This window comes from Tiliqua scincoides, chromosome 3, assembly GCF_035046505.1.
Source record: "Tiliqua scincoides isolate rTilSci1 chromosome 3, rTilSci1.hap2, whole genome shotgun sequence".
In the NCBI taxonomy this organism is placed as follows: domain Eukaryota; kingdom Metazoa; phylum Chordata; class Lepidosauria; order Squamata; family Scincidae; genus Tiliqua; species Tiliqua scincoides.
In genome coordinates, this window is record NC_089823.1 from 75383447 (window position 1) to 75408063 (window position 24617).

The window sequence follows — 24617 nt, forward strand, 5'->3', positions numbered from 1 at the left end:
ATAAAACAAGCACAATGCATTATCTATCATGGGGAGTATGCAATAGAACATTTTGTTTATGAAGATGCTACTCCTAGAGAACAGCTTTATTGCTATTTTCTTAAGTTACACAGAGAATATTTGAATAAAATTGTGCATCTTTATTAGGAAAGTCTTTAAACCAAAATGGCATCATTAAAATGAAAGAGAGAATATAAAAACCCCATTAAAAGAAACCTGGTTGTACTGCTATTACCCACTCCTTCAAGCCTGTACACAACTGCCAACTCAGACTTCAATGCAGTGGTCGATTTCATTTTGGCTCAGTGGTTAACAGCATGTAGGTTTCAATCTAATGCAGTCGTTAAAATTCAGCAGCAGCATTTAAAAAGTCAGAATTGGAGACAAAAAAGCACTTTTGGTTACCTGAACCTAGAAAGACTGCAAAAGATGTGCAACTCAAACACAACTGAATCCCCCAATTATTTATTATTGCACTAATGTGTTTTATATTTAGAGATATTCCTTAAGCAGCAGGTGAAATCAATGATGTTTATTAAATTAGTAACCTTTATTTGACAAGCACATAACAAGAGAGTTTGATTGAGTGTTGTTTGAATTTTATGTAACACAAACATTTTTAAGGAACAGCAGCAACAAAAAGGAAGTTCAGCAAGAATGCTATCCTCGAGAGAGAATTGTTTAAAACTTACCATTTATAACAGCAAGGGAGTGGAATTTATCATTCTGAGTTAGTAACAAAAAGAATGAAATGTTTTTGACAAAGCAAAAAACATTGTCTCAGACACCCTGTACACCCCTAATCAAATAAGTCAGTTCAATAAGACATCCAATTGACTTAGGGTATTACAGTATTAATTTCAGCTTACATTTTAGAAACATAAGATTGGTGAAACAATGTTTCATCACCCTGTCTTTCCAACGCCAATGAGCGTTGGACAGTCAACTAAAATTAGTTCATACATTCATTATGGCTACAAGCCACATGCTACTACCACTGGAGCAATTCTAAAGCACTCTCCATACATACCACAATGACTTCTGATACTATTCTGGAGTGGCTGATGGATTGAAGCCTGAGAAGCTATGCCCATTTTAGCTACTTAATGCTTTAGAAGGTCACTGCATTCAAAATTATTATCTAATTTGAATTCTTGAAAATAGAATTTTTAATAAATGCTTAGAAATTCTCCAGTACTGACCATAAACTACTCTATGACACACACTACTTATAGAAGAGAGTTGCTAGAAGTCCAAGTCTATGTTGGTTTATGTAAATACAAGTTTCACTGAGTTCAATGAGGTTTAGGTAAGTGTACACAGAATTGCAGCCTGAATATTTATATACTACAACAGAAGTATGCTAGATGAAAAGTTTCTGAAAATATTTTTTGTATAGTAGTATATATCATATTGGGAATATGTCTGAAGGAAAAATTAACTATTTAAACACAAATAAAAGTTTTTTCTAACAATCTAGCATGATGCAAAATATTATATAATAGAAGAGGTTTCCCATAACTTTATCTAGTGCCCTTCTGCTAGATTGAAAAAAATCTCAAATAAGTTTTTTATTTCTAGAAAGTTCTAGTTTGGACAGCCTTTAAGTCTTGAGCTAAGATTTTAAAGGAGATTGTTTTTACTTATATATACTTTAATATCAAAGAGTAAGACGATCATACTTTGTTCTTATTAGTGCTATTTCTCAAAAAAAGGAAATATTGGGGCAGAAATATAACAGAAAGATACAGGTAAGTTTTCTGTCTCTTTTAATGGGATTCAGATACATATTTTTCCTCGACTTCCGTCAACGGGGCTCCATAAGAATCAATTTACACCAGTTTTCACTTTAGCATTAGTCTTTATTTGGTCTAAAAAATTCACAAAACCAGCTGTAGTCTCAATTCAGTAACATTCTTAAACTCACAATAAGACAATCTAGTCAAGAGGCACGTTTTCAAAGAAATCTGAGTAGATAAATGAAATAATATCCTTGTATTTGCTTCCATAGCCTACTGCCTAGTTTAGGTAATCATTTTTCAACATGACTTGAAGCTGTTGCAGCACTAAAAATGTCAAGATAAAGGGTAGCAAGGATCACATTTCATGTAAGTAATGTTTCATACCATATATAATACATATTTGAAAAAAGAGACCAAGACTCATTTGTGCTGGAATAATATATCTGTCTTATATGTAAAAGCAATCAAAATTAGTTTTGATTTATTTTCTCACATAATGTGTTAAAACAAAAAAATGAATTTCAGCTGTTGAAAAGCTAAAAAAAACATTCAACATGTAATCAGCATTACTTAGGTTAACACAAGATTTATATTTAAAATTTTGCAGAAGTATTTTGCACATAAAAATATCCAAGTAAATAAACAGTATCAGCTGGCAAGTTCATAAGCTGTATTTTAAATAAATAACCCCCCCCCCTCAAAAAACAAAACAAAACAAAAAAAACAATCACCTGGAAAAACCAACAACCCAACCCACTCCAGGACCTTGGTCTTACTTGGGTAATATGCAAGTTTAAAAGTTAATCACTTTGCAGCTTAACCCATTAAACCTTTTGAGAAATAAAAAGAAAATAGTGTCTAGTGCTGCCACCTAGAGGTTTCCAATCCGAATCTCTTTTCAAAAACACAATTATACTTTGCCAGTTTTATAAATACAGCTGTTTGATGCTGAAAATTTGGGCGCATAAAAAACATTATCAACTCTATAAGCATTTTTTCATTAGCAAAAATCACTGCCTAAAACAATAAAATATCACTACATAGCTGCATAATTTTAAGACTATTTACAATAATTTAATTAGTGAAAAGTAAAGTTGAATTAGTTGTATTTATTTGGTTAAAATTCAAAGACCAACAACATTTTGTAGCTTACTCCTTTCACACTGGATAAAAGTCCAAACACTGAGATGTATCAAACAGCAGTCATCATAGGTTTGTTGGAAAATTCTACCCAAGGCAGAATTCAGGAAATATTTTGGTTGCTAACTCGATAGAACATGCATGTCGTGCAATATAGAAAAACAGCTTACAGAAGAAGGTTCATCTGATTTTGTAAAGCTTTGGATTGTCCAAAGCCCTGCTTTAACATGTACAGCATGGACGGGGCTCTCATCTCGTCACTGTGGTGTTCCATAATGTAGGTAAACCATGACTGATCTACATGTGTTTCTGTAGAAAAAAGATCCCCTCCTTCAAACCAGTCTAGTTCATTCCAGTGTCCAAAGCAGGTCTTGCTCGACTAGCATATAAACAAGTTCCAAATTTTATCATGTACAGTCTGAGAGGACCTACTTATAAGGAGTCCCTCATAGACAAGAGAGCCAGTTAAGTCAAACATACTGGGTTGGATTTTAACTTGTGCAAATTGAAGAAAGCTCACACAAGGGATTGTCCCTACTCTTCCCCCTTTCTTAGCAATCCCTGAAAACCTCTCCTGAAATCTGGAAAACCCTCAAGAAGGAGATGCAGAAGTCTGCAGGTGGAAAATCACCAGAAAAACATGCACAGGCACTTTCCACAAACAAAGCACTTCTATCTTCCTGAAATACTGAATCCTAATCAAGTAGGAATGGTCAGAACTATGTGCTTCAGTGCTATTATTTATCTTTACTATTAAATCATTTCAACTTGTAATTTTGCATTGCCTTTCCTAAGGATGAGTAAAAGTGAGACAGAATTATGGCAGATTTACATCCTGTGATCTGCAGAACACACAGGTTAATCTTCAGAGTAAGAAATGGGACAGGCTTTGCCATTATTCCTCCACCTTGTTCAGATACAATACCTTAATAAACATGAGCTGGATCAATGTTCCTGCTAACAATATAGTGGTTGAGAGGTACTCAAAGCATTGGTTCAAGCAGCAGCACCATTCAAGTGAATAACCTGCTGAGGTTTCTTTGAAACAATGTACCTTAGGAAGTGATGCCACTTCCTTAATAGAGCTTCATATGTGAAGGGCTAAGAACCTCTTTTCTCTCGCTTCCCAAGATGACAGATAAGGTAAAGACTTTGTGTCTCAGAATATCAGTACTAAGGCCTTTACACTCCCGCACACCTGTCTTGTTGGGTTGTATATATCCAGATGTGCACCAGAAGATTAATATGTACACCGACATATCTTCCTTCTTGACTTCTCTCAGGCACACTCTTAATATCTCTAGGCAATATACATTTGTGATGGTCGAAATAACTCATCCAGACTGTTCCAGGGGATGCTTGATGGAAAAAACAAATTACTAATAACTACAAACTGTGCCAATGTGCACTGCTTACCGAGCCATGCTGCAATAAGGACAGAATCAATTCCATCTATAGGTTCACAGATACGAGCCACTACTGGATGAATTTGTTGTGACAGATAATACTGAGTATCAATTGCAAGGTTTTCTTGTTTTTTCAACTGTTCTGGAGCATATGCTCTCTGGCAGGCACTCAGACCTGATCTATCCTACACCAGAAACAGACAACAAAAGATAATGTCACTGATTTTATAAATCATATGAAGATCTATGCTTTTTTCTTCATTTAATACATTGGTTAATATTTATCTGCAGTTACTGTACATCAAAGTTAGGCAACTGATAAACATTAAGTTAAAAAAATGAAAAACTATGCTAAGTCAGACAAAATAAACTGAGTATTTGTACCTGACATATAACATATGACACAGTATCTCCAGCTTTCAGCTTTCTACCCTCTTGAGAATTTATCCACAGAGCAACATGCACATGAGGTAGACTTTTTCTGTCTGGGTAATCCTGAGGATCCTTTGTCAATGCCTACAGATCAACAAAGAAAAGTTATCTGGCTGAACAAATAGTTGCAACATGAAAAAGAAAGGAAGGGCTCTCTTTAAAATACCATAATAATTCATCAGGCTTTGAAATAGAGAAATATCATACTGGTCTATGTGCATGGCTTTTCATGAACTTAGTCAAGTAGGAAATCATTTCATTTCTGCTTGCCACTTTCTGCTATCAACAATGTAAGGAGATATTCAGATTTATGCAAGGCTGGGTTGACCCATTCTGTTCTGTCTTCACTCTAACAGTGCCTCAGAAAATGAGGCGATTAATTAAAATGAAGTTGAAAGGGATAGTCAGGAAGGTCTATTTCCTTCAAAAGGCCTGTAGGTTATTTTAAAGCACTACAACACTGATGCAGATCAAGTGTATAACACAGATCAAAAAAGATACAAACAAGTCTAAGAGGATACCAATATGGCTACATAACCATGTAAGGAAACAACAATAGACAGTACAGTTTCCTTTAATAAATGGGAATCTTGTCCAAATTAGAAAAATTAAAAAATGCAATCTCGAGTACAACAACAACAACAAAAAGACAGCCAAAGGAGAGCTAATGAGGGGGCGAAACTATGAGGTATGAAATCAACATTGATTAATTCCTCAGGACCAAGGTCCAGGCAGACTATAGAATTCTTTGAAGGACAAAAGATATGAAAGTAGACCTGAAGCAGAAGAGAGAAACTGCAGAGAGGAAAAATGAATTAACTTCATCAACCTTAACCATGGAAAGTGTTCAAGAGATATCTACGGTATTTCTGAAGAGGGCATTTGAGGAGATGTGTCAAAGAGAGATGACAAAGGATGAAGCTTTAGACCTAACCGATACATTACAAATTAATGTTAATGCATCAGGATGGCATCTACTCGAGAGCTCTTTAAAAAACTCAAAAGTGAAACTGCTGATTTTAAAAAATGCAAGTTGTCATTAAAATCAACCTCTTTACCAAAAGATTGGAAGGTGGCTGAGGTAACACTAATTTTTTTTTTTTTTAAGAATTCAGGAAATTACAGACCTCTCAGCCTTCTTCTGTCACAGGTAAGCTGGTAGAGAGCATTATTAAAGTTACAACTATTAAAACACATAGCCTTCCTGGACAATAATTCTGCAGAAGGAAGCCTTGCATTAACAGGCTTTTTCCTGTTAAAGTATAACTAGATATACAAATAGAGATTATCTTGTAAACACATATTTGGATTTCCCAAAAAATTCCTCACCAAAAATTCTTGAGAAAACTTAGCAGTAATAGGATAAAAGGATAGATAACTGGCTAAAGAACAGGAAGTGATGGGAGAAAAAAGGCAGTATTAACAATAGACAGAAGTAAGCAAGGAAGTAAGCAAGACAGAAGGTTCTCTCAGGAATCTTTACTGGACTAGACTAGTTTATTCAATCTGCTCATAATTGTTCTGGATTCAGAAGTGAGCAGTGAGGTAGGCAAGTTTGTGCAAGATACCAAATTATTTGGGAGGAAGAAAATCCAGGCAGACTGAAGATTCCCAAAGGATTTCTCCAAGCTGGATAAACAAACAACAAAACAACGAGGTTCAATGCAACCATAAAGTTGCATAAACCATGGGGACAAACATCCTAAGTTCAATATATGCCTACACTGAGAATAGGCTGCAGCTACCCAGGAAATAAATATTAGGGTAATGATGGACAGCTGACAGGGGGGAAAAACTTGGTGTGCAGCAGTATTATTTTTTTAAATGCAAATTCCACAACAGAGATTATTATGAAAGGAACTGAAAATAAAATGGTCAGCATCAAGATACCTTTATGTAACAGTATTGTGCAGTTACATTTAGAAAAGGATACAGAAAAAGACAGATGATCACAATGATCAGGATTCACTGATCATGAATCCTACCAGAAATGTACTTGGGTTTTTTTAGTTTAAAAATGGATGGTCGAGCTTGAAGAGGCTTACAAAACAACAAATGGAATGGAGAACATTTTTTCTTGCTTTCTAATGATACTAAAACTACAAAATAACATTGACTGGTAATAGAATTAAGGGCACAATCCTAACCTGCACTGGAACAGGCAAGCCAAGAAGCTTGCACTGTATCCAGCGCAGGATTGTGGCCAGAAGCGGCTCAGCCAGAGGTACGGGGAAACGTTTCCCCTTACCCATGGGTAAGGGCTGCTGGCCACAATGGGTCTCCTCGGACTTGCGCCACCTCTGGAGGTGGCACAAGTCCAAGGAGAGCAGAGTGGCTTAAAGTCGCTCCATTCTCCCTGGGAACGGGGGCTGGGATCCGGCATAACTGCCAAATCCTAGCCCCAACTCCTGCTCCCCGTCCACCCACCCCCAGGGCCGCCCATCACCCACCCTCCCTCCTCCCCCATGCCCACCTTTTCCGCTTGTGTCAGCTTCTCAGAGCACCAGCCTGGCTTTCCCTCAATGAGGTGCAAAAGTGCTTTACGGCACGTTTGCAACCCTCCTAGGCCGGCCCAAGGGACCAAGGGATCATTTATCATCACCATCTGGTTGCAAAAAACTTTAGTGATCACCTGCACAAGTCATTACGCACTGTCATTACTGCAGTAAATAAAATTAAAGCCCATGCTGTTAACGACTGACTGTCTGGGAGCTGTGTTGAGAATGATGATTCTGAATGTTTGCTCCTTCATAATGAAATTCATTGGCTATCAAAAGGCAACTGCATGAGATGCTTTCATGACCTTTTTGACAGTGTAAGGGAGACTAAAAGTCTCCCTTTAGTCTTTTGAGACTAAAAGACTCAAATGCTTTATTCAGTGCTGAATTCACAGTACTGAATCAGGCATGACATTGCTTACTTATCAGAACTATTTGCGAAGTCCAGTGAAATGAATTTGCAGTCGCAAGTCAATGAGATCAGCCTCCAACTCTAAGGCCAAATTTGTTGTCTTTATATTTATTTCAAAGCTATATTCAAGGGAACATAGGCCATCACAAGATAGAACAAATCCTCAGCCTATCTGAGCTAGAAGAGAAACGTGGGATGATCAGCAAGTGTTTAATGACCATTTGCTATCCTGCATGAAGTTATGTATGAGTGATTTTCTTCTTTCAGTGGAAATTCCAGGTTGGGTGATAAATCAGACATTAAAGTTGGGGTAGTGGAAGAGAAGCTAAAGCCACAGTTTAAGAAATTGTACCAAATGTTCTGGGCACAAAAGGAAATTTCTGATTGCTATCCTGCGCTATGGATAGTGGTCAAGAAGCTCCTGGTTGCATTTCTAACATCATATTTTGGGGGAAATGGTTTTAGCGTGGCCATCCAACTTTTCTCCAAACAAAGAGATCTACTCCTGATTACTAAATGCGATGATTTAAGACTCCTGCCAAGTGACTTTAAGCTGGATGTTGAGAAACGGGTATCACTTCATCAAGCCCGCCTACCACATTGTTTACTGAACAATGAAATAGTTGTTAAAAGTGATATCTTGCTAAATGGCTATCAGATTCTGTTGGTATCACTGGATCAAGTTCAACAATTTTGTTGAATTAAAAGTTTTAATTAGATTTTAAATAAATGTGCAATTAATTGTGACTATTGTTTTGAATTGTTGTTATATTCATGTGGATCATACAAACTGCTATTCTGAATAATTCTTTTTATAAGGTACGGAGCACTGGGGATGATTTTATGGAACCAAGGGGGTGGTGGCCCCCCCAAAATTTAGGAACTTGTGTTTTCAAAAGTTAACAACTAAACTGAGAAACAGCTAGGCAGCCAGTGTAGCTCATACAAAATTGGGAGTGCTCCACTCTCTGAATTCCAGTCAACATTCTGGAAGCTACTTTTTGAGACAGCTGCTGTTTTGCAACAGTCTTTAAAGGCAGTCCCATGTACAGAATACTGGAGCAAATCAACCTAGTTGCATTAGGGCATGAGATTTTCAAGGCCATATCTCATTTGTCCAGGAAAGAGCACAGCTGGAAAGCAAAATGAAACTGCCAAAAATCCTGAAGAGCTGTTCCCAGTCACTGTAGTTACTCGGACAATGCTGATAAGGTGGACCAATGGTCTGATTCAGTTCTGATTCTAAGGCAATTTCTTATGTTCAAGACACACTAACATTCTATGTAGCTGTTCTTCAGACATGTCCAAAATCTTGCACCCACTATGAGAAGGGACATATCCAAAAATATATCAACATGTATTAATGCATCCTAACTGATTTGTTAATCAAGTGGGGTGCAGAGGAGCAGAGAGAAGTTATATTGTAATCGAAACTGCTCCCTCACTGATGATTAAAAGTGCACTTTTTTCCTCCTTTGTTCAGTGTCGCAATTCAATAAACACTTCCAAAACAGCATGAAATAGCAAAAAGGAACTAGGCTTCCATACACACAAGAAATGGGAGCCACAAGCATGTCCCACAGAATATGTTCAGATTGTGGTACAACAGTAACAATACAGTTTACCTTATTGATCTCAAATTGTTTTATTGGCACCTTGCCATTTACCACATTTTCTCCAATTTCAATTAATCTTCTCTGGATGTTTTCAACAATGAGATCTCGGGATTGGTCAGAGAGAATTTGGCCAATTACATAACTGTAAGAAAAGTGCAGCAAGGTAACAAATCTTATAAATCTGTAAGAGAAATCCACAGTACACACATGCACTTTACCACATGCCTCAGAAACCAAGGAATGAATTTCCCAATTATTATATTGTGACCCAGCAGAAGATATGAATAGATTACAGGTTGCCCTCAGTATTTTCACCTAGGTCCATGAGGTAATGCACAAACCATAACTCAAGCATTAAAATTTCAGCTGGGCGTGTTTTTTATAAGATTAATTTTCTCATTAAGTAATTCTATATTGTGAGTGCAGATTTAGTCAAATACACCAGAAAAGAGTCACGTGTCCACCATTTCATCTTTCAGTGATTTAATCTATTTAGGACAGCAATCCTAAACACACTTAACTGAGTGTGTCCCACTAAACAAAGTGGGACGTACTTCCAAGCAAACATGTATAGGATTGCACTGTAATTACTTCTAGCTTATCTATATAAGCAGTATAAAATATTATTCCAAAGACAGGTTAATCTATTAGTAGTTCAGCAGGTTTTCTAGTTTTCAGGTTGAGCATTCATATCGGTTCCCATTACAATACAACTATGCCAGTGGTTTCCAAACCTTTTGGACTGGTGGCTCCCTTGACATACTGAGCCATTGGCTGCAGTTCCCCATTAGGGCTACAATTCTATTCAGGGCAGCAAATTTTCATATAGGACGGCAAGTTTTTTGTGAGAAAAAAACATGGCTCCTGGCTGGTTTCCACGGCTCCTTAGGGAGCCATGGTTCAATCTGGGAATCACTGACCTATGCAAATAGTCACTGAATTGTTCTTTCTGGAAATAAGCTTGAAATGAAATGATGTGGATTTAAGTCAGTGTTATTCAAACTGTGAGGCGTGGCTCCTTAGGGAGGCGCCAGGAACTCAAAGGGGAGGCGCGGGATGTCCTCTCGCAGCGATACAGTCACACCCCTGGGTAGAATATGAGCCCATCTTCTGCCCATCATCTGCGCTTTTTTTTTAAAGCAGAAGAAATGGGAGTTGCTCAGCTGCTCCCTCCGAGAGTGACTGCAAGAATGGCTGTTGCCGCCCCACCCTCTTCTCCCTCCACTCCAAGGCTGCTGCCTTCTGTGTTCGCTGCATGTTGTTTCCAAAGCTCTTGGACTCCAACCCCCATCTGGCAAGTACCAAGCATGCTCAGCTTGCAGTCCTTGTCCTTGCTGACCTTCAGAAAGAAAGCCTCCTTGATCCTTGTCTGGTTGGTTCCTAGTTCCCAGCCCAGCATCACTTCTCATCAAAGTGAAATCTCTCTTTTCAACTCCCTCCCTCTTCCACTCCCCCTTTTCGATCTCCAAACCTTTCCTCCCCTCTCCAAATAAAACACTTCCTATCTTACCAGTTACCAGGGGTCTTAAAGTTGTTTCCATGCAAGTTGGCAAAGGGGGGGGGGGGGAAGAAGAGAGAGAAGCACACACTTTACTTGGCCAGGAGCAGAAAAAGGGTGCTGTTTTTAAAGTGATTTATTAATCTTGTTGTTTGACTGAAGAGGAGAGGCTGTATTTTTAAAGTGATGAATCTTGCTATCTGAAAGGAATACTTATCAGCCATTGATGGCCAGCCCAATCCTATCCATACTTTCCTGGGAGTAAGCCCCATTGACTCTAATGGGACTTACTTCTGTATAGGCATGCGTAGGATTGGGCTGTGCATCTCCTAGCATAGGAGACAAATCAACTTCCTAACCAAACCCTTATCAGCTCTGACATATTTTCATGGTCTATTTTTGTTTTCCCCACCAGCTGCTGGAAAAATTGAATTAAATTAAATTAATAAAGGGTTCAATCCTATCCAAGGAGAATGGGAGAAATGACTAGTTGGATTGGGGTCCAAAGTGGTGGGTGGGTGTAATGTTGGTTAGACTGGTTGTTCACAGAGTTCATTTGATAAAACAATTCTATTGGTATGCTTACAATGTTTAAATAATGACCATTATTTAAACATTGGACCAGACAAAAAATCTACCTACTCCAGCATCCTGTCTCCAACAGTGATCAGCAGCTGATCATTTATAAAGCATGTATATTTCTGTGTATTAATAATATATTTTTAAGATTTGCATTTAATTAATGATATGATTAATATAATTAATATTAATATAGTTAATATTTCTGGTCACTTCCTGTTTAATGTCACGTCCATGGGGAGTCATGGCCAACAGCCATGGGGGGTCAAGGAAGCCACTGGCCAGAAAAGTTTGAGTACTACTGATTTAAGTGAAAACTCATTTTCAAGCAAATGTGGTTACGATCACAGCTTTTGGGAAAAAAACAAAATATAAGCAGGTGGTATTTTGTGGGATGGGGAGTGTTTTGGCCAACTTTTGGCATAGCATCCCCTGTAACCCTACAGCAACTAAGTACGTGTACGTGAAATAATCACATATTCTTCCTCATTTACTCTGCCGTCATTGCCCGTCCCTTTTGTTGTCACATTTGCACCTTTATACTGTGAGCCCAATGTCTGTATTCATAAAGAGACAGGGCAGGGGACCAGTCTTTGCATCTATTGTAAAGTGCTACTACATCAAGCGATATATCAATAAAACATAAAGCTGTTCCTAAATATTGAGGGGATTAAGCACAAAAACAAGTAGAACTTACTTTCCAGTCTCTTTCGCAAGATCACACCAGTCTCTTCGCACTATGTCCAGTCCTTTAAGTTCTTGCTTGGTAATGTATTTGCCATCTCCTGTTGGCTCCACAACCAAAGCAGCATATTTCTTCTTTTTTAACAGTAGGAGGGACTTAAAAACTCCATCGATATCAATCTCCAACAATTTGTACAGTTTGTTCACTTCAGTTTTAATCTGCAAATTTAACACCAATGACATAACACACACTGCTGGAGAGAAATATATCTTGCAGAAGTAACACACGTCACTTATTTTCCATGCTTACAAAACTGACTTATGAAATATGTACCAAAGGTATGGGAAACCACAAAACATTAAGTCAAAGCCAGTGGTAGAGCATCTGGTTGCACAGATGGTCCCAGATTCAAGACTCACTAACTACTAACTACAAAGCAGGGTAGACAAAAATTCCAGATTGAAACCAAGGAGAGTCACTCTCAAGACAGTATCAACAATACTGAGTCCGGTGGTCCAATTTTCTGACTCAATAGGCAATTTTGTATGTCCCTATCAATGGGGATTCTAGACCAAGGTATTGGATTCTAATCTAGACCAAGGTATTCCTTCAACAGATGCTGCCTTGTTCTTTGCTCAGAGATGTAGCAGATGCACCCATATTTGAGCAGAAAAAACAGGAATGCATTCCATTCATAATCCATGCTGATTAACACACAATGCAGGTTGTAATGAAAAGATCTTGTGGTACTTCTAGACAGGAAAAGGGTCATAGTTCTGTCTATACCCTGGCTTGCGATTCCTGAACAGCTTGGTTGATCCCCAGCTCATCAAGAGGCAAAGAAGCAAAAAGACATAGCTGACTGTTTATATGCTAGAGTTCCAGTCACAGTGGCATACTTATACTTGGGGTCTTGAATTTCAAATCCTAAACAACTTTTCCCAGCAAAGACTTTCATATAGATATTAAATAGCTTGGGGGACAGAATGGAACCTTGCAGGACCCTGAGGTGAAAGGCCAAGAGGCCAAACAGCAGTTCCACATAGTTATCTCCTGTAGCTACCTACTGTAACCTACCTGACAGGCAAGAGTAGAACTACCACAATACCATGCCAGAAGAATACCATAGTGAATGCTCTCAACAACCACAGAGAGAAATGATTGTGTACTCCCCTGTGTCTATTCTGGGCACAGACCATCAACTAGGGTTGTTTCGTTTTGAAATCCAACCTGGATTGAAAAGGGTAATCAGTTTCATCCAGAAAAACCTAGAGCTCCTACCTGTTCAATCATCTTGCCCAAGGGGCTCCAAACCCTGGCACGGGGGCCAGATGCGGCCTGTGGCAAGCCTCTATCTGGCCCGCAGCCAGGCTCTTGTCCCCTGAAAGCCTCTGGCCCACTTGGCCAAACATGACAGGAACTATGCTCTGGTTGCGTCTGGAGGGTGTTCAAGGGCCAGAGAGGTTGAATGAATGAGCCCATTCATTTATTCACTCATCTAAGTTCCATCTCTAATTTATTTAAATAAATTTTATATTTAAATTTTTTTTCTGGTCCTCAACACCATGCCAGATACTTGATGCGGCCCTCTGGCCAAAAAGTTTGAAGACCCCTCATCTTGCCCAAGAATAGCAAATTAGAAGCTTCCCAGTAAATTTCTATGGCAGTGGGATACAAATATGTTTTTTAGAGGTCTAATGATAGTGCATTTCAACAAAGACAAAATCTCTCCCTATCACAACATGGCCATTCAGCCAACCAGAAGTGGCTTCTCTGAGACCTTTTTCCTCAGGAAGAATGCTGGAAAGACACAGAAATTTGTACCCATCAATCCAAACAAACTAAAAGCCTGCAGCACATCCAATTTATGCTATCTTGTTTCCTGCTGAATGGGCAATTTCAGCTAGCTCTTATAGCGACATAGGAACCCTGTTTCCTGGTGGCAAGACAGAGCCATTTTGGAGAACTGTTGGACCACTCCCAAGGTGTCAGTATTGAGTAGCCCTGCTTTCTGCTGAAGTGAGAGGTGTGTCACAAAGTATACTAGACACCCTTCTCAAAACCCTCAGAAAATAATCACTTTCAGATGTAAGGAGTATGGCTGCCAAGAAGAGAGTCCTCTATGGTCCTACATGACTAATGAAGAGGTACCATTTAGTCATCAGGTAAACACTCTCCTTTTTGCCTGGCCATTCAAAATTAATCTGTACTAGTGAAATGTACAGGCATGCCTCTGTATCCGTGGGGGTTCCAATCCGTAACCCCCCCCCCCACTTAGGATAAACCATGTATACAAGCAAATGCCTCCCCTCCACCCTCCGGAGCCAAGGGGAGCTCTACTCCCCTTACCTACGGAGAGTCCTCTGGGCAGAGCAGAAGCCGTGGACATCCATTCACAGACTCTGCCAGGCTCAGATGGAGCCTTTCGGTGAAAAAAAAAGCAACTTCAGGTTTCTCCATGAAACTGAAAGTGACTTTTAAATGCCTTATAAAGCACTAGGAGGTTCAGATAATGCCTTATAAGGTCTTATATTAAATTAATTAATTGATTGATTGATTGATTTTTAATAGAATTTCTATCTGTCACAGTAAAGGGCACTCAAGGCAGCTTACAAAAGAAATCATAAAAACATAAAATATATATGTATAAAAATAAAAATTTAAAAAACAAAACTTGGAACCCAAAATTAAAATAAAAAGTAAAATTTTTAAAAAGTTCACTCACCCTATTCACTCATTCTATTTATTGTGGCTGCACTCCCGCCCCCCAACTCCCTCGAGATGTCAAACACATTACCCTTTGGCAGCGTTGACCCATAAACCACACAACCTCGACCACACATTCCACTCAGCATTCAGTCACTCTCACTTCACTATTAAATTATTACTACAGATCCAGCCTTGTTATACACGGATTTTTTATACACGGATTTGACTCAACACAAATGGTCCCTGCAAATGAGAAAGAATGTGCTGATCCCTGGAGAAGGAGAAAAATGCACCCCTTTAAAATCACAGTTTAAAAAACTGCTTTTTACTGTTGTAGAGACATAGTCATGCAAGTGATTACAGGTATAACTTAAGTATCCACAGATTTTTCTAAGAGCTGATGAGAAGGGCCATTTAAATTAAAGTAAAACAGTTGCAAATTAAAGGAAAGCAGAGGGCAGCCAATCCATCAAACATTCTCTCTGCAGGCTTCACTCTTCCCTTCCTCCTGAGCCTATGAACTAAGGCTAAATGGCAGCAATGATCACCTTTTACATTCTTTCCCCCTTGCTGGGGCTCCTGGTGAAGGGAGGGATTGCTGCCTCCTAGTGAAGCCTAAGTGCCTGGAGAGACACTGATTGCCTCTGCGTGTATTACAAAGGTCAGCAAGGCTGTTTTTAAATCACCAGATCAAAGAAACTTTGTTGTTTAAATTGATTTGCTATAGTGCAGTTTTTTGCCATCCAGTTGCCATTGAGTTCTTGGAAGGGAACCCTCCCAAATAATGAGACTCAACCTGTACATACAACACCCCCTCTCACTGAACTCTCTCACACCCTGTCCCCCTCTCACAGAGCCAGAGGTCCCCACCTTCTCCCCTGTCCCTCTCTCACAGAGTCAGAGGTTTCACCTTCTCCCCTGTCCCTCTCTCACAGAGTCAGAGGACACCAGCTTCTCCTTGAGTTCCTTAATCCAAGTCCAAAGGTTAACACTCCTGAATCACAACCAAAACTCACTCACATGACACCTCCTCAACTATCCACTCACAATCCTGCATTCAGTCTCACACAAACCCTAATGCTGACACAATGCCTTCTAACTCCTCCCAGAGGCCCAATCATTAAACAGCACAGAACTGCATAAAAGGGGAGGATATAGTGCTGGGGATCCAAAGACGATGAGCTGCTCAGCAACAAGAGCCATAATAAAGAGTCATACAGCCTCCTGATCCACAGTCTTGATCCACTGTCGAAGAGACATGGGCAAAGAGCTCAAGCCTCTGGCACTCCAGAGGCTGATGTACCTGAAGGCGTGGGGAGGAGGAGAAAAGGCAGTTGGAGTCCAGCAGCCGGCCCCACAGGTGTTCCACTCCTTAAAAAGTCACTTCTGGTTTTACTGTGAAGTTGTGTTTTTGTTTCCACTGAAAGGCTCAATCAGAGCCCAGCAAAGGGCAGGAACAGACGTTAGCGGCCTCTGCTGGGTTCAGAGGACTCTCCAGACGCAAGGGATGAGGATAAGTGAAACCACGGATACAGCCCCCTGTATATTCTTCTCTCACTTTGCTTTTCTGCAGTTCTGTGCTGCAATAGTTTTGCTATTTTCAATTGTTTTCGTTATCTTATGGAAATATAATGAATGGTAGAACTGTCTCAATGCAGTTGATAGGCAGGATAAAAATATTTTAATAAAACTAATTTAACACAGTTACCACATTAAAATGGTAATGCGGAATATAAGGCATAACACTAACTTGTCTATCATCTTTAGATTTAAAAAATCATGTGATCCACAGGGTATTCACAAATTCAGAAGGTCTGCCTTTTTCAGATGAAAAGAGGGAACTCTTCATACAAGGAAAAGATAGGAACATCAACAGAAGATAATATTATCCCCTCTTACCAGCACTTCATATAAGAAAACACTTGGATTTCCTTTGTAAATCTTTATGCTACTGAGACATCCTAAACTGTATGAGAACCAGAATGCTACCCCATTATAAAGATATTTAAACAAATTATCAAGTCTAACCACCACACAACATTTTCTCTTGTAAAGAATATATTAATGATGATATCCTGGAGGAAAGTAATTAACAGAGGGCATGTTAGAAGCTCAAAGTGTGATAAAATACCAAATGTAAGAATATATTGTAAGTAAAAGGACAAAGGAGTTGCAAACCGAAGACAGAAGTCAGGAATTTGAGAAACACTAATTTTTTGGAGAGAGAGAGAGAGAGAGAGAGAGAGAGAGAGAGTGTTTAAAATAAAGAAACCTTTTCCAGGAATCAAACATCATGCACCATGGATCCTCAGCATCAAGATAGCTGCAAATCATTATACTAATAATAAATGCATGTTATGCATAATAAATGCATGATACTAATAAAGTTATTGCTCACTTGTACTTATTAATCAAAATATACCGTAGATACTCGCCTATAGGGCGATAAATTTGTCCCAACAGATAGCTCCTCAATCTACCCTTCGCCTTATCTGCAGGGCCACTCGGGGTCAGGGCTGTTTCAGGCACACTGCAGAACAGCTGTGATGCTCCTGGGGAGGGTGAGGCGCTACTCGTTCCCCCACTGCGCACAGGGAGCCTGCTGCTCCCTCCTTCCCACCTGGAGCAGGGAGCCTGACGGAGCCGCTCGGCTCGCCTGCTGCTCCCTCCTTCCCACCTGGAGTGGGGAGACTGACGGAGCCGCTTGGCTCGCCTACTGCTCCCTCCTTCCCACCTCGAGCGGGGAGCCTGACGGAGCTGCTCGGCTCACCTGCCACCCTGCTGCTCCTGGACATTGCAGTCCCGCCCGCTCAGGCTCCCCGGAGCCTGGTTTCCTTGGCTCTGACTTCCTCCTCCTCCTCCACCCCTGCTCATCTTCAAAAGGACAGGAAAGGGGATCAGGAACCTGGAGCGTGTCCCATGCCTGTTGTCAGTGGGGCTTACTCCCAGGAAAGTGCACGTAGGATGGCAGCCTTTGAGCCCAAGCCTGTGCATGCCTATTCAGAAGTAAGTTCCATTATTGTCAATGGGGCTTACTCCCAGGAAAAGATTGTAGCTTGAAGATGGGGCGAGAAATGGGAGGGCTTACAGCTCTGCATCTGCTTCTTCTGAGGAAGAGGGACGAGGAGAGCCCCTCACACAGCTTCCCTCCAGCCCCCACTCCTGCACTGCCTGCTTCTCTCTGCCCTTCAGCCCCAGCCCCTCTCTTCCCTCCATGAGCCTTCACTCTGTTGTACTGTTTTCTCCCCCTTCTCCCTTCCCCAGTGTCTCTCTTTCTCTGCCCCCTATTTACAAGCCATGCAATCAGGGAAACTGACCAGGAAACCCCCTGACAGCCTTGATCCTGCTGTAAATCAAGAGGAGGAAACAGCCCTCAGACCAGGTGATGCACCTGCAGGATGCAGCTGCAGGATGCACCTTCCCTGAAAGTGGAAACACTCCCATCAAATGTCTCACAAACTACAATTCAGAGCACCATTACTTAGGAATAACACCCAGGGAAAGCAATGGGTCTGCTTCTGAGTAAATAGGGTTTCAGTTATGTGCAGCTGCACTTGGTCACAGCCATTTGCTGTTGCTTATCTCTGCTGTGAATTGAATTGCACACTCCCAGTTGTGTTCTAAGTTGTATGTTATATGTAGAGCTTCTGGCTTAAGAGCAGAAGACTCTGCCTTTGCACTGTTTTGCATCAGAAGTGTCCTGAGAAATTCTGAGTGATAGATCACTTTTTTTATGTTTTAGTTTTTTTCCTATGCTGTCTTCAATCACTGGTTCATACATGAACTGATCACTAAAAATTGGCTATTGGTGGGGCTTTCACAGTCAACTAGCTATCTCCCTTCTTGCCTTGCTGGCCCTGCAAGGCATTCTGGAGCACTGCCATTACTCCATGCTCTTTCAAGTACCCCTAAAGGTCCTGTTGAGCGCCCCTGGGGGTGCATGAACCCCAGGTTGGGAATCACTGTTCTATTAGTATGTTGTTTACAGTGCAGTTACTCTTTGATAGTGTTTACAAAAAAATGGTGAAGACCAGAATTTAAAAGTTTATGAATAAAAATGAATCTTATGATCTTTTACTATATTTTTAATAAATTAGAGACTGTCAGTTCTTAGGTAACAATTACTGGTAGGTTATTTTTCAGGATCTGGCCTAGGGTAAAATCAGACAAAACTATAATCAGACACACACACCCCAAGTTTATGACCCCGACTTATCGGAGGATCATAGAAAATTCTATGATTCTTGCCTCAAAACCTGCCCTTGTCTTATCTGTGAGATCAACTTGTAGGCGGGTGTCTGCGGTAGATATCTAACACGGAACTATATAGAAGCTTCAAAGTAAATGAAAATTCCTTTACCTTGTTCCCCAGTTTAAAGACTTCTTCCAGATTGGTAATGTTTGTGTTTATCATAATGGAGTCTGTATCACCATAAATTACTTCTAGATTCATCTAGAGAAAAAATATTGAATTCAGATTACAACTGTGAAGCAAACACACTTTTCAAGAAGTCTGCAATGGATCAATTCATTTTGAAATTAAGCAGAGTACACAAGGAGAGGAGAAAGTAAGGAAACCAGGAATTTGTTCCTAAAGCACTCAACCATAGTTTGGCGGTATGTGTGAACTGGCCCAATGTGCTACGACTGGATGGGTGGCTGAAAGATTCTTCAAGCACTACCAATAGCACCAGGTCAGTGCCAGGTTGCTACTGGCAAAGCTCTGCACTTGGTCCTGCATGTTGCAGGCCTGTCTCCCCCCAATGGTGCATTGGGGGTACTACTGTTGCCACCAGAACAGTAGCGTTTAGGGGTCAGCTCAACTAGGTGCACTGTCAGCCAGTGCCTAACCTGGCCTTCCTCCAATACCATCCCTGCACCAGTAATCAAATGGAAGATGATGTAATTTTGTAAAAACACAACACTGTGTATCTTCTGAATGTAGAAGACTACTAATTCTACTCACTGAAGGGCAATTTTACAGTTCAAGCTAAAGCACTGCACTAGAAAAGTGAAACTAAATCCAAAAAGTGGCATTCTGCTTGCTCAACTACCTGTTCAATCAGAAGCATGGGAACTGTCCTAGAGCCTATTTGTCATAGCACTGTGTGAACTCTTGCACAAACATTTCTGTTAAGTAAAGTGCTTTGCAGAACAGTGCTTGCTCTTATTTTTCTTCTAGTCACAGTTCCTGGATTCAACCCACAGAACATAAATATCATATTCAAAGTCTGCAAGAGAATAAGGGGTGCTTAAAAAAATTCAGTCCCAACAAAGACATTAGAACACACAGTTACTGGCCTGTGACTAAACTCTAATTAGCACTGTTACTAATTTGCCTAAAACACTCAAGTATAGGCTTCAAGCAGGGATTAGATCATATCTACTTTACCATATGGGGGGAAAAAAAAGCTATAATCCATTAGAAAGGATTACATTTGTAAACTAGGCATCCTGAGTAGTGATTTCAATTTTGTTTGGGTTACAATTTTTGTAGAATATAAAAAAATGCAGTAGGTATGCTATTTAAGGGTTGCAGTATAATGAAAATGCACATTACCTTCTGTACCATCTCCTTAGTATGCATCAAAATCTGAGGAAAAAATGGATTATAATTATTATCTCATTACAAATTATTATATGCACACATTAATCAATGAACTTTATATTTCTGATCTTACAAGGAAACAGAGCAACCAAGTCCATTGTAGACTCTAGTATTATATAACAATTATACTCTGCTCAACACATAACAAAGTTCTAAAAATGTCATAATAGCAACACTCACTTCTATGCATATATGATACATCACAGATGTCTCCTAAGCACTATAAACAGTCATTGCGTTCCAAAGAAGGTTGACAACACCAGGAAAAGAACTTATTTTGGTTCTAATGTTTCAATTGTATGCACCCCAATTTGAAAACAAGACCCACTTATTTTGGTTCTAAGGTTTCAATTGTGTGCACCCCAATTTGAAAACAAGTCCCACTGAAACAAGGAGAACTTATTTTCCAGTCAATACGCACAAAATTGCACTGTAACAAATGTCCAGAATCAAGAAATGGTAGTTAACCCATTTCTGCCCAGTCCACAGGTCTACACATTTGATCCCTATTGCGTATATGCAACATTGGGCAGAAATGGCTATTAACTGGGAAAACAGTGCTTTATTCAAGATAAGGAAAGTGTAATCCAGGCTTTCTGGGAATCATAACAGTAATAATTTCACAAAGTAATACATTGCATAGTTCAGATGGTGGGGAATAAAATAGAACATGTTTATCCATATGGGTTCAGTGGATGATCTTAGTCAGAAACAGAGTGGCATCACCTGTGAAAACTTGTTACACTCTGATTCTCAGTATAACATCATACTATATGTTTATGAACTATTGTGCTGCAAGATAACCAATACAGATATTTTTCTCACAGTTCTTTCATTATAAAGGAAAGCAGCTTTTCATAAGTCATAACAGGGTTGTGAGTTCAGTTTTAAAATATTATATGTTTACATTAAGTGCACAGTTCATTTTAACCTAGGCTATTTTTTAAAAAGAGAAAATTATAGCTGAAGCAAATCTGATTTAGATCTAAAACTCTATTATTTTAAATTACTGACTTTTATCCATCATGGGCAATACCATGGCATTCTAGCTAAAAGTATTTTTAGTAACACATTTCTCCAGGATATATTCTATCCATATGATTTGGTGCAAACTAAGCCCTCTTACCAACACCTCATAGAATCCTCTTGTTGCAAAATGTACAAATATCCCTCGGAAAAGGGGATGGGTGTTTAGAGGATGTTTAATACCAACTAGGGCTTTCCTTCATAAAGAAAGTTTTCCATCCATGCTAGTTTTGCCAATTCCCTTTCCCTCTGTGACCCTCAAAATCTGTCTTAGTCAAGAGTGAGGTACAGGCGGCTGCAAGGGAAGAGGGAGATCAGGAAAAATGGCCATTCCCCTCTATATGCATAAAAACTTTTTTTCATTCTTGTTAATACTAGTAATCGAAATTATTATAATTTACATACCACCCACAAGAACTCATAAATACACACATTATATTAAGCATACAATAAAGATAATAAGAATATGAGAGCAGTCTAACAGATAAATGTGCCATTGAAGTAGCAAAACGGGAATGAAAAGTCAGGCAAACGTAAAGTCTTCACCTATCATTAAAAATATTGAATAAAACCGGAATTAGTACAAACTCTCTAGTTCGCACAGGATTAGTTTTGAGTCCTGTGTGCAGTCCCTTTTTGGGGTAGGGGGAAGAGTTCTACAAGCAAGGTAAACCAAGGTATACTTTATTACAACAGAGGACAAACACTTCTTCAGAGACTCCTAGACTGATAAGGTTACAGTTACATAAATTGGCATCAGTGCTCTGGATGTTCCTGGAAGACAGCCACCAGGGCCAAACATGACTGCTTTCCTGACACATCTCCCTTGCATATCCCACAAAGATGAGGCACGACATAAGGCCCAACTCAGATCAGTTGGGTTTCAGATCTGGATAAGAACAGCAATCTCATAGGTATGTCACAAGAACCCAGGCTATGACCACCTTGTAGCCCAAGCGGTTACTGAGTGTACATAACTGTCATTTCAACATATTCGACCAATGCCTTTCTGCAAGCTTGCCTGAGAGAGTGCGAAGTGACTACATAATCTCATAATTGGATCACCAAGGAATCCTTCTCCCTATCTTTCTCTAATTCACACAATCACACACAGAATTAGTACAGGAAGAACTTCTAGGATAGCATGATCCAACAACCAGCCCATGGGCTGCATGTGGCCTACAAGGCTCTTTTTGGCAGCCCCCAAAAGCCCCACCACAGCGCTCCCTCCCACAGTGTCCCTTGTGGGACACTGGGCAATATATGTAACTGCCAAGAGCATCCCTTTCCAAGCGATTGGCTTGGAAAATGAGCGGCACCGCGGCAGAACGGTAAGTTCCGATTGGAACAGGGAGAGCTTTTTCAGATACAGGAGTCTCCAGTTTGGAGCCCACTGCAGTAGAGGATACTATCCAGTCTTGTGGGATATTTGTGATATATCCAAAACTATTAAGATTGAAATTTCTACTTCAGATTAAGTAGAATCTATTTAAGATTCTAATTAGGTTGGTTAATCATAGTTCCACACAGGAAATGTACTGGAAGACTCACCATATTTAATATTTTTCAAAAAAGTAGCTAAAGAAAAAGATTACGTAACTTCTTTTCCTCCAAAAATGCCCTAGCTATTGATAATATGTTGTGTGTGTGTGTGTGTGTGTGTGTGTGTGTGTGTGTGTGTGTGTGTGTGTGTGCGCGCACAATCTCTAGTCTCCTGAAAATCATATGCCAGTAACAACCAGTAAGATAATTCTGACCAAGTTATCTTCATTTTTAAAAACCCAATGCTTCACTATTTTCAGTGAATTTTCAGAGTATTTTCAATTGGTCATAAGGGCAGTAGTAAATATAGGTAATTACAAGAGGGTCACAAGACAAGTAAAGTTCATCTAGTGACAGGCATAATGCTAATATTACCCATTCTGATAGAGAATTGCTCATTAAGTGCCAAGAGAGAATAGCTTAAAAAGGCATGCTAACTTCATTAATAAATCAGTTGGCAGTTATCATATTTCACAGAAACACCTGCATATTTATCTTCTCATTACCAATTGGATGATAATTTTTTTTTCAAGCACATTTCAAAAATCTGCCAACTTCAAAGGAAAAAAAATAAACTTTGTGGTTAATTTTTCCCTTAACAAAGTACAGCTGTTGAGAATAATTGTTCAAGATCTTACCCTGTAATGTCAACTGCAGCAGAACAAAGAGTATTTAATTAGCAAATCTATCCAGTAATTCAACACCTATTATATAAAATGCCTTTGTGATTTTATTCAGGATAATTTGCTAAGAGGGTTATTACTGACATTCAGATGAAATTCAAAAGTCCTACGCAAGGAGAGTCATAATAGCAGTAATGATCCCCCAATCAGGAGATCCTGTGTCACACAAGGCTCTTTTGCAAGGCAGCAGCTGATTTCCTGACTTCTTAATTCCTGAGCTCAGCCCAGTGAGAGCCCTTCATGCCCATATTTCAGTCAGCAATATATGTTTAATGGGAATCTATTAAAATATCTAGAACAAAAGTGACTTTTTGTTAAAAATGACAGCACTGTGATCATATCAATCATTACTGGTTTTTAGAACTGTGCAATGAAATGACAGTTTTATGACGAGGCAGGGAAAAGGAGAGAATCAAAAATTTGTTCCTTATTGTTTTGTGATTAATATTTTGCTTTTCATTTGAATTCACCTATTTCTCAGCGAAAAACTTAGAGCAGAAGAAAACTACCTAAGACGGTATTTGATCCATTGAGCTTCGTTCCCCTGTAGTCCATCACGTTAACGACTGACATCATTCTTAAGTCGAACTATAGTTCTTAATGTAAAAATGACAGCACAACTCAGAACGTGTATGAATATTGTTGAATTCTTGCACATACAGCTAATACATGACCATTGCCAATTCCAAATGAATGTGTGTAATATTCAGAGAGGCATGGCTGCTATGAATGTATATTACATTTAGAGAGGATTGAGAGCTTGTTGTGCATTATTGATGTGGCAGGTACACCTTCAAAGGCATAAAAACGCCATTTCTGGTTTCCCACGGGAAACTGGAAGTGGCATTTTTTTCACCTCTACAGGCACTGCATCTCTGGGCTTCAGAAAGCCCGCTGGTCCCATTCGGAGACTTCAGGTGGGACCCAAGTCTGGCTCAACACGAGTCCAGGGGACCCGCACTGAGCCAGACCTGTGGATAAAGGATCCACTGATAGAGGCCCCCCCCACCCCACCCCGTAATTTTGAACAGTGGGACTTGG

At 39.6% G+C, this 24617-nt stretch overlaps 1 protein-coding gene across 1 annotated transcript in view; it reads right to left on the minus strand.

The window, feature by feature from the left end:
• POLA1 (DNA polymerase alpha 1, catalytic subunit) overlaps nt 1-24617 on the minus strand; it is a 247703-nt gene that overhangs the window by 145189 nt on the left and 77897 nt on the right. Inside the window, 6 exon segments of the mRNA XM_066619493.1 lie at nt 4299-4473; nt 4673-4804; nt 9256-9388; nt 12021-12226; nt 19078-19170; nt 20278-20310. Coding sequence (XP_066475590.1) covers nt 4299-4473; nt 4673-4804; nt 9256-9388; nt 12021-12226; nt 19078-19170; nt 20278-20310 — 772 coding nt within the window.